This window comes from Lithobates pipiens, unplaced genomic scaffold (assembly GCF_037356315.1).
Source record: "Lithobates pipiens isolate NorthernLeopardFrog02 unplaced genomic scaffold, aLitPip1_a1.2 Scaffold_22, whole genome shotgun sequence".
Lineage (NCBI taxonomy): Eukaryota > Metazoa > Chordata > Amphibia > Anura > Ranidae > Lithobates > Lithobates pipiens.
In genome coordinates, this window is record NW_027507784.1 from 289,792,533 (window position 1) to 289,810,990 (window position 18,458).

Genomic DNA, 18,458 nt, shown 5'->3' on the forward strand with positions numbered 1-18,458 from the left:
AAATCTATCATAACCAAATGGAAAGAACATGGCACAACAGCAAACCTGCCAAGAGACGGCTGCACACCAAAACTCATGGACCGGGCAAGGAGGGCATTAATCAGAGAGGCAGCACAGAGAACAAAGGTAACCCTGGAGGAGCTGTAGCGTTCCACAGCAGAGACTGGAGTATATGTACATAGGACGACAATAAGCCGTACGCTCCAGAGTTGAGTTTTATGGCAGAGTGGCCAGTAGAAAGCCATTACTTCGCAAAAAACAAAAATGTCACGTTTTGAATTTGTGAAAAGACATATGGGAGACTCACAAAATGTATGGACAGGTACCAACATCACAGGAAACAAATACCTTGTGAAAGGCGTGTGCAGCACAAATCCTTCCCCCCACTCCAAATCCCCTCTGCTACTCCTAACACAAATTCTCCCCCTTGCAACCCCCCCCCCCCCCCAACAAAAAAATAAATTCATTTAAAAAAGTCCCCTCCCCCATCACCTTTTCTAGCACAAGTCTCCCCTCCTAGCACAACTCCTCTTCCCCCATGTAACTAAGGGCTCATTCACAACATGCAGCAGGCACTGCTGCGCCCCTGAAAAGCGACGCAAGCATGTTTGACAGCTGCTGTGGAGGAGATATGTTGCCTCCTCACCACCTGATGTCAATATACGATTGCCGTGCAATGCATGCAATTGCAAAATGGTAGTACAGCAATTCAACGTTTTTAATCAGGTGTGACGAGGTGACACTGTGCCTGGTGATCTTTGACTTCTCCCATGTTGTGCAGGTAGATCTCCACCTCTTTAAAGATTGCCTACCCCTGCAGTAAGGTATGCACCCCAAAGTCTCAAACACACGTCTTTCTCTGCAGCCTCAGCTGTACTGGACAGCGAAAGAATAGGAACGTGCTCTGTGCTGAGTGGCGTCCTGGTCATTCAGAAACTGAAGCATACTAAACAGTTTACTATTCTTCAGTTAGTAATGGACACAATGAGCATGTGTGTTCACTCCCACTCTCCATCTTGAAACACCCTCCGCAGAAGCTGATGGGACAGGAGAGGAGGGAAGCCAGCGTCACTGCATGGCGGGGGGCAACACTGGGGGAAGCCCGGGCAGTAGGGGAATTGGCACTGCATGTAGTCACTAGGGTATGCCCAGGCACATCCCCTGCGCACGCCTAGGTACCTTCTACATATTAGATGGGACTTTTTAGGTATCAAAATTACGTATACCAAACACATTATTGCAGATAAAATGTTTTGTTTTTATCAAGTTTTAAAAAGGCCAACTTCATGGACTATTGCGTATCTTTACACATACACAGAAAAAAGTAAAACCACCTTTTAGCTTGTACATCATATTGTGGTTTACATCACATTAGAAGTACAGAATTATCAAAATATTGTTTATACATACCGTATAACACACACTTTTTTCCCCCTTAAAATCAGGGGAAAATTGTGGGTGCGTTATACGCCGATCTCCCGCCGATTGTGAGCTTCTCTGCGGCTTTCGGCTATTTTTGGCGGCTTTCGGAAAGCCTAAAGCCGCAGAGAACGGCCGAGCGAGGCTGAAAGAGGCCAAAAATATCTGAAAGCCGCCAGGAATGGCCGAGAGCTACCGAGATAAACAGGACATCCCCTCTATCTTGGCGGCGCCGTTTTTAAACGGCAAGCCTGCAACGACACTGACAAGGTGGTATTAATGGGCATTTAAAATGGAAGTTTTTTTTCCTTAAAGCGGGAGTCCGCCGGGAGTTCCGCTGTTTTTTTGTTTTTTTTTTAAAAGCCAGCAGCTACAAATACTGCTACTTTTAAAATAGTGACACTTACCCGCCCCAGCGCGCCCGCGATGTCAGCACCCGAAGCCGATCTCGCGATCATCTTTCGGGTGCTTCCGCCGCCATCTTGGGTATGGGAATCAGGAAGTGGAGCCTTTCGGCTTCATTTCCCGGTTCCCTACTGCGCATGCGCGAGTCGCGCTGCGCAATAAGGATGGTCCCGCTGCCTCTCGGATCCATGCGTTTCCCAGCAGGCAGCGGGGGAATTTCGGAAAGGGGCGTAATCGACGCCCCTTTCCGCAGATAGCTATGCCGGAAGTGGGTGCAGATACCTGTACTGTACAGGTACCTGCACCCCCCTCCCCCCTGAAAAGGTGCCAATTGTGACGCAGGAGGATTCCAATGAGCGGAAGCTCCATTTTAGGGTGGACCTCCGCTTTAAACTTCCCTCCTAAAAGTTTTTTTCTTTAAAATTCCCTCCTAAACTTGGGGTGCGTGTTATACGCCGATAAATACGGTAACTACATATTTGATTTTAGTCTTCTTGGCTTGAACCCTGGACAATGGTGAAAGGACTTGATATGCAGAGACTCTACACACGTTTCATTGAAATCGACTTCAATAGGAGATGGTGGACTATAAAAATTAGTAAGGACTTGTTCACACTTGTGCAGCCCTTTCCGCCCTCCTTTTCACCCCCGCCCGTGTAAACAAGGCCGACATGTCCCTTGTTTATTACTAGGTATGCCATGGGGGGGAAAGGGAAAAAAAAAAAAAAAGAAAAGAAAAAAAGATCCCGTCTGCTCATACCAGTACGGTTCAGTCATATAGCCTCAAGGCATACTAGGAAAAAAAAGAAGAAAAAAAAAAAAAAAACACACATCGGATTTTTTTTTTTTTTATGTTTATGTTTTTTTATGTTTGTTTTTAATAAAATGCTTTTGGAGTAAAAATCTAATCTAAAGATAGTTGTATATTTAACCACCTCAATACAGGGCACTTACACCCCCTTCCTGCCCAGGCCTTTTTTCAGTGCTGTCACACTTTGAATGCCAATTGCGGTCATGCTACACCGCAACCATGTGAAATTGTTATTTTATTCACACAAATAGAGCTTTATTTTGGTGGTATTTAATCACTCCTGTGTGTTTTTTTTTTTTGTTTGTTTTTGTTTTAGTTATTTTTTTAGGAAAAAATAAATAAAAATAAAGGGTTTTTCTTAGTTTCTGTCAGTAAATTTTGTAAATCAGTAATTTTTCTCCTTCCCACAGTACATAAAACATGAAAATGCAATTATTTTAGTAAATATAAACTGCTAAATAGTAAATACCTTTTGTCATCAGTAATTTACAGCAGTCTTGTGACTTCTATCAGTGTCTGGTTAAAGCTTATATAAGGAGTTTTCATTCTACTCTGACTGTCCTATAAGGCTGCAGGACCCCTGACCCTCTGTCTGGAGAGTGCTGATCCCATGCGACCTCCCAAGAAAACAAAAACGCTCTAGCAATACATATCAAACTGAGCATGTGCAGAACAGAGCCTTGGGGTCATTCTATCAGCAGATGGATTGGGTACTGTGGAAGAAGGGAAGGATCAGAGAAGACAGGATCAAACAGCCTTGTTACACAATGTGGAGGATTAACTCCTTAGGTTCCACAGCGAGTAGAACAAGCAAGCTTTACTGCATATACAGACTGATTTTACTGTTGTGGGTTTAGTAACAGTTTAAGGATTAAAAATGGTCATTGTTGAGAGAGAGAAGTTCTGTATTTACACTTCCTGGAGTTCTGAAGAACTTTTGCAATCAAGAAAAGCAAAACTGTCAGCTTTACTCACAGTCCAAAAATAACTTACAGAACAACAACAATGTGACATATATGCATCCGCTGCAGCTTATCAGGAAAACAGATGTTCATAAACAAAAAACTCAAATGCCGAACACCAGCAGTGGTCGACGTACTAGAAATAAAAAGGCCAAAAGTGCGGCCCTTGACACCATACCAGGGCCACATATCATAATCAATGAATGTAATGGTACAGGAAGATGGCGGCCATGCCACAGGATGTGGCCAGAGCCAGCAGGCCACGCCACAGTAGACAGACTATGGGCGTGATGCAAGAAATGGTCAAAGCCTGTAGATATACTATAGGAGTGGTTTACAAATCAATGCTTCCACATACATACAGTACTGCGAAAGGCCCATTAAAAAATAAAATAAATAAAAACCCATGTTTGCCATATTTGAGATTTTCCTCAACAAGGTACATTACAAAAAGATCAAAAGGGGGAAAAAAAAAAAATTGATGGACATCAAAAACATTAAGACAGTATGAAAACAAAATCAAAAGCATTTAAATACTGGAAGCCAGTCTAAGGAATATTTTCCTCCATTGGATTAAAGTGGATGTAAACCCCATTCATGAAATCTGACCTGGGCGCATATCTGTCTCTCTCCAAAGCCCTAGGTCCTGTGTCTTTCTGCTGCTCCGTTCTTCTGTTACCAGCAGGATAACGTCTGACACAGGAGATAAAAGCAGCTGCCAATTTGTGTTGGGGTGGGTGCATAGAGATAGATTAGCAGAGAGCTGGTCTATTCACAGCACAGCTCTATTTGTTTCTTCACGCCACTGCCTATGTGGAGGGGGGGTGTGTGTGTCTTTCCTCTAATCAGCTCACACAGTGTGTGCCCAGACTATCCTCCCACAGCTGGAACAGAAAGAAAAATTTATAACACGATCTGCACTTTCTAAACAGTTTATAAAGCTGAAGACAGCAAATATACATGTAAAATGTGTGTAGGGAGATTTGTTTCATCTCTGCATCATCTGAGGCTGGCTGTTCACTTCACTGGGTAAAGCCTTCTCCTATACATTCGCTTTAAGGCTTGGTTCACACTGGTGCGCTCTGAAATATTGCATGTGATTCGCACCGCAGTGCAAATCACTTGCGCTGTCTGTGCGATGCAAATTCAGCCATACAGATTGTAGGCCAAAGTTGTGCAGGACTTTTTTTTGGTCCACACCGGAATCGGATCGCATTGGGTGTTCACACCCATGGGATCCCATTCAAGTCAGAACCGACAGTCTCATTAACTTTTTATTGACACTCCCATCGGTTTGCATATAGCAGTGAGAGCTGCCTGCGAGTCGAGTGCGATGCGGGAACCCAGGATGGATTTGCCCGGGTTCTCGCATCGCACCAGCTTGAACCCAGCCTAAGGGACCAGAAAACACGACGGTCACTCATTGTGACCCATAGGTCACAGTTAAAGTGTAACTACACTGAATCTGAGCACCACAAACAAAAAAAAAAAAACACTGTTTCATTAAAATGTTTAATATTCAAAAGCAAAACTATCCAAAAATAGTCAATGTTAATTGAGAGAGAGAAGTTCTGCTTAAAGTACCAAACAGGGCCACAGGTTGGGCACCAGGGTCCTCCTACACTGTAGAGCAGAACTGCACTACAGGGAACAGGCTTCACTTCTTACATGGGCAGCGATCATTTGATGCTTCCAAAAGATTTGAACCAAAATTGAATCCTCACATAGCCAGATCAGTCTAGAGATTTTTTTTTTTTTAAAGCACACGACCACGTGCTGAATTTAAGATGACAATGTTTACTTTGTTCCCGTGTCTGCAAATTGCAGCTCTGGCCTGTCACAAAACTTCGGCGCTGACCGCATTTTGTCAAACTATCAATTATCTAGTTTGCAAACAAAACCGTAAATGCCCTGGCTTGTCTGATGCCCACAAGGAGCTTTATGGTTGAAATTCCTTTGGAGAGATAAGGATCTGCATATAAATGAAAGAAAAAAAAAAACAGGGCCTTTGCATAAACTGTAGTTTTTCTGTGCTGTCACTGTCCACCTGAAATAAGATTGGTCAACATGAGGTTGATTTAAAGATAACCATATATATTTTAGACTCCTCCATTCCCCATCAACACAAAACAGAGGAATCTCCACCGCTAACCATTGTAATCAGCAGCCACAGCTGTCTGAATATCCAAACAGTGGCTGCATCTGACTTGATACAGTTACTGTTCCGCTAACAATTTTCTAACCGGGTAGTCACTGCTCAACCAACAAATTTTCTGACCAGATACAGTCGCTGGTCCACCAACAATTTTCTGACCTGATACAGTCGCTGGTCCACCAACAATTTTCTGACCGGGAAGTAAAGCCCATCTTCAGTCTCCCACCCCAACCTTCAATCACAACAATTTTTTTCAAAATTCCTTACCTTAAAGCAGGAGTTCAGTCCAAATCTAACTAAAGCCTTGTACACACCTAGCGGGCTGAACAAAGAAAAAACTGACAGCTCAGGTCAGAGCCAGTGTACTAGCAATCCAATGTTAGTACAGCAATCTTCCCTGTTCTATTGTGTTCTGACAGGGGGATGGCCCTTCGGCAGAATACCCTGGTCAGTACTCTCGGCCATTGGCTGAGAGTGCTAGTCAGGAGCCGGTTGCCAGGTTATTTTTTGGTCATGCCCATAAAATGTCAGTCTTCTGCAGACTGGCTGCAGTACACACGGGTTGAATGTCGGACTGTGTCTATTGAACCGGTCGATGCCGCCCAACGTTCAGCTCATGTGTACGAGGCTTAAGGCTGGCTAGACCTACTCCCATTCCCAATTTGGCCATGCCGCTGCTGGCTGTAGCTGTTTTCTCACACTGGGGAACATTTCTATGCTGGCAAGAACCGTTGATTCTCAACACCAGCCTCTGATGTGAATGGGCCCTTGCTCCTCTGGGTTAATCACTAGCGATTTTAATAGCATGAGTCAGCAACTCTTCTGTGCATCTCTAGCCCAGCTAGATGACCACCACCAGCAAAAGGTTAAATATCTCAGCAGCAAGAGAATAAAATCACAGGTAGCTCTAGCCTTTCGGTTTATTCAATAAAGCAATGCAAACATCGATGCTAATGTGGAGACTGCAGCTGATCAGAGCAATCAGGTCCCAGGATTGATAAAGGGATTGAAATGCGTGACCAAAGTGGGCAGCAGTTGAAGGGCCATGTAGCCACTGCTCCCCAAAGTGACCGCTCACATTGAACTTCTCCTGGTCTTTTCCTTGTCAGTGCAAGCATTAGAATTCCTGGTCACTGTCATTAGAAAAGTATAGGGGCTCCCATTACTTCCTTCTTCTGGACCCCCAACATCCTGTAGAAGTCATTGCTTCCATTATCCATTTGCAGTTGGATGCCTCAACTTTTAGCCCATGTCAAATTATGGGGAATCCACAAGCAAAATGCGACTATTTATCTTGACTCATAATGGTCATGGCAAATGTAAAATATTCTAATGGGGAGACCTTTCCACCAAATCCTAAAAGATCAGTTCTAGGTGAAGCTCCCCCGTTTAGGTATCCAGTTATAGCCTCTCGAAAAAGCCATTTCACAAAAAGGAACAACCGCTTTAGCTTCTGCTTCGTGGTTCTGCTCCTTGTAAAACCATATCTAAATGGAGCTTACTGAAATGTATTCTGCCTTTGCCTCTGGCTGCTAAGCAGATTCCCAGCCTCATCCCCCAACTGCCTTCCATAGCCTGCAGTTTATCTCTCTCTGCATTTCAAACCAACCTAACCAATAAAACAGATGTAATTCCAGCAACCGGAGATTAACCCATTACAGTCCGCCACAGAGAGATGTCTCCTAGAGAACGACAAACCACGAGACATACCCAATTCTCAAACGTATCATCTCCCCAATAGCAACCACTGATCTTCCCTCAGATTGGTTAGGACATGAACACCCATAGGCCCAAAGTGAAATGCCCTTTATCTCTATATGAAGTACCCACTTAGCAAATCGCTCTGGAAGAACAAGCACTTTCAGTATTTCTCATTACTCTCATGGGATTACCTTTACATAGACTATCCCCCCTTCAGTCCATCGTGAATGTTGCTGCCAGACTCATCCACCTTACCAACCATTCAGTGTCTGCTACTCCTCTCTGCCAATCCCTCCACTGGCTTCCTCACACCCAACAAAATTCAAAATGCTAACAACTTACAAAGCCATCCACAACTCGGCCCTCAGCTACATCACTAGCTTAGTCTCAAAAGATCAACCTAATCGTTCTCTTCGTTCCTCCCAAGACCTCCTTCTCTCTTGTTTCCTTGCCATCTCCTCCAATGCTCACCTCCAGGTCTTTCCCCGAGCCTCTCCCATCCTCACCTCCAGGTCTTTCCCCGAGCCTCTCCCATCCTCACCTCCAGGTCTTTCCCCGAGCCTCTCCCATCCTCACCTCCAGGTCTTTCCCCGAGCCTCTCCCATCCTCATCTCCAGGTCTTTCCCCGAGCCTCTCCCATCCTCATCTCCAGGTCTTTCCCCGAGCCTCTCCCATCCTCATCTCCAGGTCTTTCCCCGAGCCTCTCCCATCCTCATCTCCAGGTCTTTCCCCGAGCCTCTCCCATCCTCATCTCCAGGTCTTTCCCCGAGCCTCTCCCATCCTCATCTCCAGGTCTTTCCCCGAGCCTCTCCCATCCTCATCTCCAGGTCTTTCCCCGAGCCTCTCCCATCCTCATCTCCAGGTCTTTCCCCGAGCCTCTCCCATCCTCATCTCCAGGTCTTTCCCCGAGCCTCTCCCATCCTCATCTCCAGGTCTTTCCCCGAGCCTCTCCCATCCTCATCTCCAGGTCTTTCCCCGAGCCTCTCCCATCCTCATCTCCAGGTCTTTCCCCGAGCCTCTCCCATCCTCATCTCCAGGTCTTTCCCCGAGCCTCTCCCATCCTCATCTCCAGGTCTTTCCCCGAGCCTCTCCCATCCTCATCTCCAGGTCTTTCCCCGAGCCTCTCCCATCCTCATCTCCAGGTCTTTCCCCGAGCCTCTCCCATCCTCATCTCCAGGTCTTTCCCCGAGCCTCTCCCATCCTCATCTCCAGGTCTTTCCCCGAGCCTCTCCCATCCTCATCTCCAGGTCTTTCCCCGAGCCTCTCCCATCCTCATCTCCAGGTCTTTCCCCGAGCCTCTCCCATCCTCATCTCCAGGTCTTTCCCCGAGCCTCTCCCATCCTCATCTCCAGGTCTTTCCCCGAGCCTCTCCCATCCTCATCTCCAGGTCTTTCCCCGAGCCTCTCCCATCCTCATCTCCAGGTCTTTCCCCGAGCCTCTCCCATCCTCATCTCCAGGTCTTTCCCCGAGCCTCTCCCATCCTCATCTCCAGGTCTTTCCCCGAGCCTCTCCCATCCTCATCTCCAGGTCTTTCCCCGAGCCTCTCCCATCCTCATCTCCAGGTCTTTCCCCGAGCCTCTCCCATCCTCATCTCCAGGTCTTTCCCCGAGCCTCTCCCATCCTCATCTCCAGGTCTTTCCCCGAGCCTCTCCCATCCTCATCTCCAGGTCTTTCCCCGAGCCTCTCCCATCCTCATCTCCAGGTCTTTCCCCGAGCCTCTCCCATCCTCATCTCCAGGTCTTTCCCCGAGCCTCTCCCATCCTCATCTCCAGGTCTTTCCCCGAGCCTCTCCCATCCTCATCTCCAGGTCTTTCCCCGAGCCTCTCCCATCCTCATCTCCAGGTCTTTCCCCGAGCCTCTCCCATCCTCATCTCCAGGTCTTTCCCCGAGCCTCTCCCATCCTCATCTCCAGGTCTTTCCCCGAGCCTCTCCCATCCTCATCTCCAGGTCTTTCCCCGAGCCTCTCCCATCCTCATCTCCAGGTCTTTCCCCGAGCCTCTCCCATCCTCATCTCCAGGTCTTTCCCCGAGCCTCTCCCATCCTCATCTCCAGGTCTTTCCCCGAGCCTCTCCCATCCTCATCTCCAGGTCTTTCCCCGAGCCTCTCCCATCCTCATCTCCAGGTCTTTCCCCGAGCCTCTCCCATCCTCATCTCCAGGTCTTTCCCCGAGCCTCTCCCATCCTCATCTCCAGGTCTTTCCCCGAGCCTCTCCCATCCTCATCTCCAGGTCTTTCCCCGAGCCTCTCCCATCCTCATCTCCAGGTCTTTCCCCGAGCCTCTCCCATCCTCATCTCCAGGTCTTTCCCCGAGCCTCTCCCATCCTCATCTCCAGGTCTTTCCCCGAGCCTCTCCCATCCTCATCTCCAGGTCTTTCCCCGAGCCTCTCCCATCCTCATCTCCAGGTCTTTCCCCGAGCCTCTCCCATCCTCATCTCCAGGTCTTTCCCCGAGCCTCTCCCATCCTCATCTCCAGGTCTTTCCCCGAGCCTCTCCCATCCTCATCTCCAGGTCTTTCCCCGAGCCTCTCCCATCCTCATCTCCAGGTCTTTCCCCGAGCCTCTCCCATCCTCATCTCCAGGTCTTTCCCCGAGCCTCTCCCATCCTCATCTCCAGGTCTTTCCCCGAGCCTCTCCCATCCTCATCTCCAGGTCTTTCCCCGAGCCTCTCCCATCCTCATCTCCAGGTCTTTCCCCGAGCCTCTCCCATCCTCATCTCCAGGTCTTTCCCCGAGCCTCTCCCATCCTCATCTCCAGGTCTTTCCCCGAGCCTCTCCCATCCTCATCTCCAGGTCTTTCCCCGAGCCTCTCCCATCCTCATCTCCAGGTCTTTCCCCGAGCCTCTCCCATCCTCATCTCCAGGTCTTTCCCCGAGCATCTCCCATCCTCATCTCCAGGTCTTTCCCCGAGCCTCTCCCATCCTCCGACACTTTCTACCTCAATCCATCCAACTATCTCCTACTCTGTTTGCTTTCAGATGTTCCCTGAAAACCCTTCTCTTCAGAGAAGCCCATTTCACCCATACCCAACAACTGTACTTTTTATTTTCTCCATCACATCATTCTTCACAGTTATAAACTTTTGCATCACTTGACCCTCAGATTGCAAGCTCTAATGAGCAGAGCCCTCTGATCCCTACTGTATTGAATTGTATTGTAACTGTACTGTCTGCCATCATGTTGTAAAGCACTGCGCAAACTGTTGGCACTATATAAATCCTGTATTATTATTGCTCTCCAGGGACTTTCAACATGACTCAATTCTTTTCCCATAGGAGTTGGCTTGCTAAAACTAGAGTGCAAAATCTGCTGCAGCCCTGCATAAAAAACAAACAAACAATCAACTTCCAGATTTTTTTCGTCCAAGACCAATTGAACAAGCTGAAGTTAAACGTCGATTGGCTACCATGCACAGATGCACTTTCCAGTTTTAGTAAATCAACCCCAGTGTTACAAATAATGCTTAAAAGGAGACGTATGGGAATTGTTTTTATTTTATTTTAAAATCATACTTACCTAGGTGGATGCCACATCAGTCTGATGTTGGCATCTGTCCCCTGATGTCTCCAAGGCTGAGAACCGAGCGATCAATCACCGCCGATCAGTCGGTTCCCACAGCACCCTAAGCAGAGAGCTGGTAACTGTCGTTCACTGCTATCTGCTCGGTCCCTTCGCAATCTTTCCCGAGCCTGGACCGGTGCGGTGACGTCAGCTGACAGTAGGCTTTAGCCCTTTGTCTTCTGAAAAAGGGTCACAGGAGTGCAAAACCAACTGCACTCATGTGATCAACAGCCAAAACAAGCTTCTCCTTCAAAGCAGAGCTTCACCTCGTCTATGCAAGCAAAGTGGAATTGGGAGTGACCACCTGTCAAAAATGAACCCCCAAAACACAATGGCTGTTTTTATACAACAGTTTTTTTTTTTTTTAACCAACAATAAAACCAACCTGGAATTTTTCCATCTGGTTGTGGTATGACGCTCTTTTCTGTATTCCTAAGGTCTGCGCCAATCGAGGGAGGCCTTGCTGTGCAGGAACTGCCTTACCAGAGCTATTGGGCATGTTTTCCTTCACCTGGATGATATTCAGCCCATGTTTACCAGCCTTAAAGTGGTTGTAAACCCTTACAAACACACTTTGACCTACAGGTAAGCCTAGATTAAGGCTTACCTGTAGGTCCAAGAAATATCTCTTAAACCTACACGGTTTAGGAGACATTTGCCGAAAGACAGGCACCGCTGTCTACGGCGCATGCGCCATAGACAGCGGCGCGCAGGCGCACTGAGAGCGGCACCGTCAACGGCGAATATGCCATGCGTGGCAGCTCCCGTGCGCATGCGCGGGAGTAACGTCATCACGGCTTCGCCGAATGACAGCGGCGGAGCGAGACCGACCGAGAAGATGGATGCGCCGAACTACAGGGGACAGCGGTGACATCGCTGGCTCCTGTGTCAGGTAAGTGACACATAATGGACTACTATGCGATGCATAGTAGTCCATTATGCTTTGCCTTTGCAGGGAAATGAAAGAGGAAGTAAACCCATCAGGGTTTACTTCCTCTTTAAAAGCTCGATGAGTATTTTTATTATTTTATTTATTGTATTATTCTGCACTGTGACTCCATAGGTAGACGGTCATCTTGATGGATGCCAATGAAAAAAAAAGGGCATCCAAAAGTCACTAGAACTTTGATATGGAGTTTAATCACTTGCCTACGGGGCACTTACACCCCCTTCAGGCCCATGCCATTTTTCAGCTTTCAGCTGTCGCACTTTGAATGACAATTACGCAGTCGTGCTACAATGTATCCAAACATATATTTTATAATTTTCTTCACAAAAATAGAGATTTCTTTTGGCGGTATTTAATCACTGCTGGGATTTTTCATTTTTTTTTTGTAAAAGTCCAAAAATTTTGGAAGAAAAAAAAAAAAAAAAAAGTTTACTTTTTTTCTTGTCAGTAAATTTTGTAACTAAGTAATTTTTCACCTTCACTAATGTTCGCTGATGAGGCAGCAATAATAAAGGTGAACATTGATGAGGTGGCACTAATATGCCGCGCTGATATGTGGCACTGATGGGCATTGATCGACAGCAGTGATGGGCAGCACTGACTGCCAGCACTGACTAGCATCGTTAATGGGCACTGATTGCTGCCACTGGTGGGCACTGATTGGTGACACTACTGTATATTGCTATATTGTAATCCGGGCAACTGATGTTGTGTTAAAAGACAGTCAACACGTTTTGGGGATCAAAAGGAACTCCTCCTTAATTATGGCTTCAGTTAGAAATGAAAACCTTGAGTGGACTCAAATAAAAAAAGATGTCCGCTGCCAACTTCTGACTGCAGGCTTACTGCGGCCGAGTGCAACATGTACCAAGATGGGCGCCACATTGTTCTGACGGAACACCACTTCCGGTACATAATCTGATGGGTCGCCGATTCTGTAGGAACAGGTACAGGCATTTGTCATGCTAGCAATTAAATAATACTGTCTCCTTCATTATATGCCAATTGCCAATCAGTGCTTGCATTTCAATGAAACTTATTGCCCATCAGTGCCACCCATTAGCGATGCATATTAGTGCCGCCTCACCAGTGCCATCCCATCAGTGAACTTTTTATAATGTCTTGAGTTATAGTTCTTTATAATTATAAAGAAGAAGATAGTTTTCAAAGCACAATACAGACTGTCTCATGACATACAAAGTTATCAGTAATCGATATAGGCAAGTATTTGAAAACAAAATCAATACTTGTACTCAGTCTTAATTTAAAGAAATGGTATTGGTGCAACCCTACCTGTGACCAGTGGCTGGCGCACTCCTACAAAGCATTTATACAAGCGGTGGGTGGGGAATGCCTTGACTGCTTATGATTGGCCCAGATCAGGTGACAGCTTCATGGGAGGATTGCTCAGGTGGGTTCAGACCAGGAACCATACATGCCCAAGCTCATCCCTATTGGTGAGAGATCTACCCATCTTCACTTGGCCTAAATTGCAGAGGTTACCTGAACTCAACAACAAGATACTTCCTATGTGTTCCCAGGTTCAGGTATACCCCCTGCGCTGGTCACAGAGGTCCCATCATTGCAGTTTTAGGAAAGGCAGATAGATTAAGTCCAGGGACATACGGCGTCACACATGTGCAGGTTTATGGAAGTAGCGGCATTAACCTATGTAGAGCCACATACATGAATTCATTACTATGGTCAGCTGTACATAGTATCTGTGTATGCCAAGTATGGAAATGTGCCTGTAATCTACATTAGATGACAAAAGCACCCATGAGCGGTCCTGAGATGTCTACAGATGTTTCTTTATCAATGTTATCCAAACCCAACGTCTCCAGCCCATTGTTTCCTAAAAGAACAACCACCATCAATTTTCCTGACTGGCACAGCGCTGATCACCAAAGACGTCTGATGCCACAGGCGTTTACTGAGTGTGCACACCTGAGCAAAGCAAACATCAAAACCATCCTCCCCTTACACCAGTGCTGTATACAACTATAGGAAACGAAAACCAGCTGTGTTCCACTCACTGACCAATAACAATCCATCTGTCATTCTTTCCCAATATAGGCAACTGAAAGGAACCTGGACAGCCGACTATGGACAACCTCTACACTTTATATTGACGTCACACAACAACCTGGCTGGTATCTTTGAATGCCACATCGTACAGAAAGAACAGAGCTCCAATACAATCTGCCGGTCATACTTGGAAAATTAGTGATAGAGAGAGATAGAGAGATATATATATATATATATATATATAATCACTGATGTGACTTCTCATCCACTTATTGTTCTCTCTTATCCTGATGGAACGCTCGGCTCCTTTCCAAAAATCAACATAAAATATTGAAATATAAAAACAAGCACTATCCTCAATTAAAACACATAAACCAAAAAACGTGCCCATCTTCATCCATGCAGCTACACGGAGCTCTCCAACATGCAGCTACAAGGTCGGCCATTTTCAGAATTCACAAATATCAGAGTGTGATTTCAGTTTTTGAGCAGACATTTTCAACCGCACATGTCATTAACTACCTACAGATGTATGAGGGGAAAGAAATAAAAAAAAAAAAAAGAAGGAAATTGCAAAAATAAATAAATAAATAAAAACACAGAAATAAAAAATACATATACTACAAAAAAGCAACTAAAAAAAAAAAAAAATAGATATAAAAAAAGAAATAGAAAAAAAATTACAGTATTTAGAAAAAAATAATGAATTAAATATAGATAAATTGATATAAAAAAAACTGAAAAAAAAAGTAAATCTATAAAAATTTAAAAAAAAAAATTACAATAATTAAATCACTAACAAAAATAATAAATCAGATTATAAAAACAAAATATAAATCAGTATATAAAAAAAGCAAAACAATAAATATATATTTTATCAATATAAACAAAGCAAGGCGATACAAAAAAAAAATAGGTACATAAATTTATATATATATATATATATATATATATATATATATATATATATATATATATATATATATATATATATATATATATATATATATATATATATATATATATATATATATAAATAAAATAATATAGCAGTTAATGGAGGAGAGGTAAATTGCTGTGATCTGATTCTCATCCATAGGTTGTAGACACTGGTTATCCTGATATGTCCCCCCCCCCCCTACAAAACCCAGGTAGAGGCACACTCTTCTCCCCCCTGTGTTTACACTGTCATCCTAGGGGCCACTTCCTGCCATTGTATCCTAATCGGACACCATCTGATATGGATAGGGGCCAATATTGGGGGGGGGGGGGTCCTCATGAATAAGGAGCCGGGCCATATAGATGAGGCAGGGGAGAATACATCATCCACACTTATATGGATATAGATTTGTAAAACAAAAGCCTGATGTGATGTGATGTCAGGGCTGAGAATGGTAGAAGTGGTGCAGATGACAGGTAGACATGGCTGATACCAGTACATTATATATATATATATACACAGAGTACAATGTCCCCCTATGGAGGAGATCTCTATACAGAATGTCACCCTATGGAGGAGATCTCTATATATACACCCTATGGAGGAGATCTCTATGCCCCCCTATAGAGGAGATCTCTATATATATATATATACACCCTATGGAGGAGATCTCTATACAGAATGTCACCCTATGGAGGAGATCTCTATACAGAATGTCACCCTATGGAGGAGATCTCTATATATACACCCTATGGAGGAGATCTCTATATATACACCCTATAGAGGAGATCTCTATATATACACCCTATGGAGGAGATCTCTATGCCCCCCTATGGAGGAGATCTCTATATATATACACACCCTATGGAGGAGATCTCTATATATATACACCCTATGGAGGAGATCTCTATATATATATACACCCTATGGAGGAGATCTCTATATATATATACACCCTATGGAGGAGATCTCTATATACATATACACCCTATGGAGGAGATCTCTATATATATACACCCTATGGAGGAGATCTCTATATATATATATATATACACCCTATGGAGGAGATCTCTATATATACACCCTATGGAGAGGTGACACAGGTGTCTGACCTGCTGGTAGTCGGGATCGTCGGGCTTGAAGTCCCCGCTGAGGGTCTCCCATCGGAGGTTGAGGTGGGGTAGTCGGTGGAGGAGGGTGACCCACCAGGGTGGGCTGTAGGTGATGACAGCAGCCATGATTGCGGAGCTCAGAGCGGCGGCGGCCTGCCTCTCATGGGGTTCGGGGAGATGTGTACAGGGAAGAGGGGGGGACGAGGATCTCTCAGGCTCGCCCCCACCGATCCATTCTCCGGCTTGTTACCCGGAATTAGCCCGGAGGCGGCTACTGGTCCCCGGGTGTCCTGCGCTCATCGTCAGCCCTCCGCCGGGGGAGTGTGTGCCCGGTACCCGGGGAATCCTGGAGCAGATCACCAGCCGAGGCTCCCCAGCTCCGGCTCTTTGTTCCCTGAGACTCGATCTGCTCCATAGACCCCGCCTGTGGCTCTCGGAGCGCCCCCCTGGCCCCGCCTCTTGTCCCGCCCAGGCACTACTAGCCCGCCCCCCTCTCGTTCATATCGTTCTACCCCCGGACCGCCCACACTGTACTCGGTCACCTTTTTCCCTCCCACACACGGCTAGATAGCCCCGCCCTATCTTAGCTCATACTTATTTGGCTCCGCCCAGCCTCAGCCCGTCGCCTTCTTTCCTCGCCCCCTTGAGGAGGAGTCTGCTCCCTAACACCGCTCTGATCGGCCTCTTACCTCCGCCCCGCCCCCCGGCAGTCTCTCTCCGCTGAGCTGTGTAGCGGAGAGAGATGTCAGTGGATGGAGATGCTTTGTACACCATAAGCGAGCACACACACAGGTGAGGCCCCGCCCCTCCGCACAGGAGTAACATGAGCGCTCGGATTGTGTTTAGGGGTGTGCTGGTACAACCAGATCCAGGGAGAGGGTGGGGGGCTGTGCCTGTGCTTCTAATACCCACGGGCACCTTAAAGGGTTCATTCAACATTGATAATGCAACTCACTACCGGGCCAAAGAGCTAACAATCCACGTCCTGTCATATCTTTATAGTAAAATGTAATTTCTCATTTATTCTAATTAAAAATCAACATTTCCATTCTCCTGCACATGCAGACCCATGCCGTGGTGGGGGACTTACCAGTGGCGTCACTAAGGTTGGCATCACTAGGGTTGGCATCACTAGGGTTGGCGTCACTAGGGTTGGCGTCACTAGGGTTGGCGTCACTAAGGTTGGGGTCACTAAGGTTGGCGTCACTAGGGTTGGCGTCACTAGGGTTGCCGTCACTAGGGTTGCCGTCACTAGGGTTGGCGTCACTAGGGTTGGCGTCACTAAGGTTGGCGTCACTAAGGTTGGCGTCACTAAGGTTGGGGTACACTAAGGTTGGTGTCACTAGGGTTGGCGTCACTAAGGTTGGCGTCACTAAGGTTGGCGTCACTAAGGTTGGTGTCACTAGGGTTGGCGTCACTAAGGTTGGCATCACTAAGGTTGGCGTCACTAGGATTGGTGTCAGTAGGGTTGGCGTCACTAGGGTTTGTGTCACTAGGGTTTGTGTCACTAGGGTTGGCGTCACTAGGGTTAGCGTCACTAAGGTTGGCATCACTAGGGTTGGCGTAACTATTGGCATCTCTAGAGTTGGCATCACTAAGGTTGGTGTCACTAGAGTTGGGCTCACTAGGGTTGGTGTCACTACAGTTGGCATCACTAAGGTTGGTGTCACTAGAGTTGGCATCACTAGGGTTGGTGCCACTAGAGTTGGCGTCACTAGGGTTGGTGTCACTAGGGTTGGTGTCGCTAGGGTTGGCATCCCTAAGGTTGGTGCCACTAGAGTTGGCGTCACTAGAGTTGGGCTCACTTGCATTGGCATCACTAGGGTTGGCGTCACTAAGGTTGGCGTCACTAGGATTGGTGTCAGTAGGGTTGGCGTCACTAGGGTTTGTGTCACTAGGGTTTGTGTCACTAGGGTTGGCGTCACTAGGGTTAGCGTCACTAAGGTTGGCATCACTAGGGTTGGCGTAACTATTGGCATCTCTAGAGTTGGCATCACTAAGGTTGGTGTCACTAGAGTTGGGCTCACTAGGGTTGGTGTCACTACAGTTGGCATCACTAAGGTTGGTGTCACTAGAGTTGGCATCACTAGGGTTAGGGTCACTAAGGTGGGCATCACTCGGGTTGGCATCACTAAGGTTGGCATCACTAAGGTTGGTGTCACTAGGGTTGGCGTCACTAGGTTTGTTGTCACTAGAGTTGGTGTCACTAGGGTTGGTGTCACTAAGGTTGGCGTCACTAATGTTGGGCTCACCAGGGTTGGTGTCACTATGGTTGGTGTCACTAGGGTTGGCGTCACTAGGGGTGGTGTCACTAGGGTTGGCGTCACTAGGGGTGGTGTCACTAGGGTTGGTGTCACTAAGGTTGGTGTCACTAGAGTTGGCATCACTAGGGTTAGCGTCACTAGGGTTGGTGTCACTAAG

The 18,458-nt window shown here is 46.5% G+C and overlaps 1 protein-coding gene across 5 annotated transcripts in view; it reads right to left on the minus strand.

Moving 5' to 3' along the window:
* The window catches only part of TTYH3 (tweety family member 3), a 206,794-nt gene extending 190,333 nt beyond the window's left edge, over window positions 1-16,461 (minus strand). For 3 of the 5 annotated variants that reach the window (XM_077449152.1, XM_077449153.1, XM_077449151.1), the window contains exon 1: window positions 16,038-16,460. In XM_077449152.1, the coding sequence (XP_077305278.1) occupies window positions 16,038-16,163 (126 nt within the window). In that variant the 5' untranslated portion in view covers window positions 16,164-16,460. Of the gene's footprint in view, window positions 1-16,037 lie in introns of all 5 variants that reach the window. The other 2 variants (XM_077449154.1, XM_077449155.1) reach the window with 1 other exon arrangement.
* Between the last annotated feature and the right edge of the window lie 1,997 nt (window positions 16,462-18,458).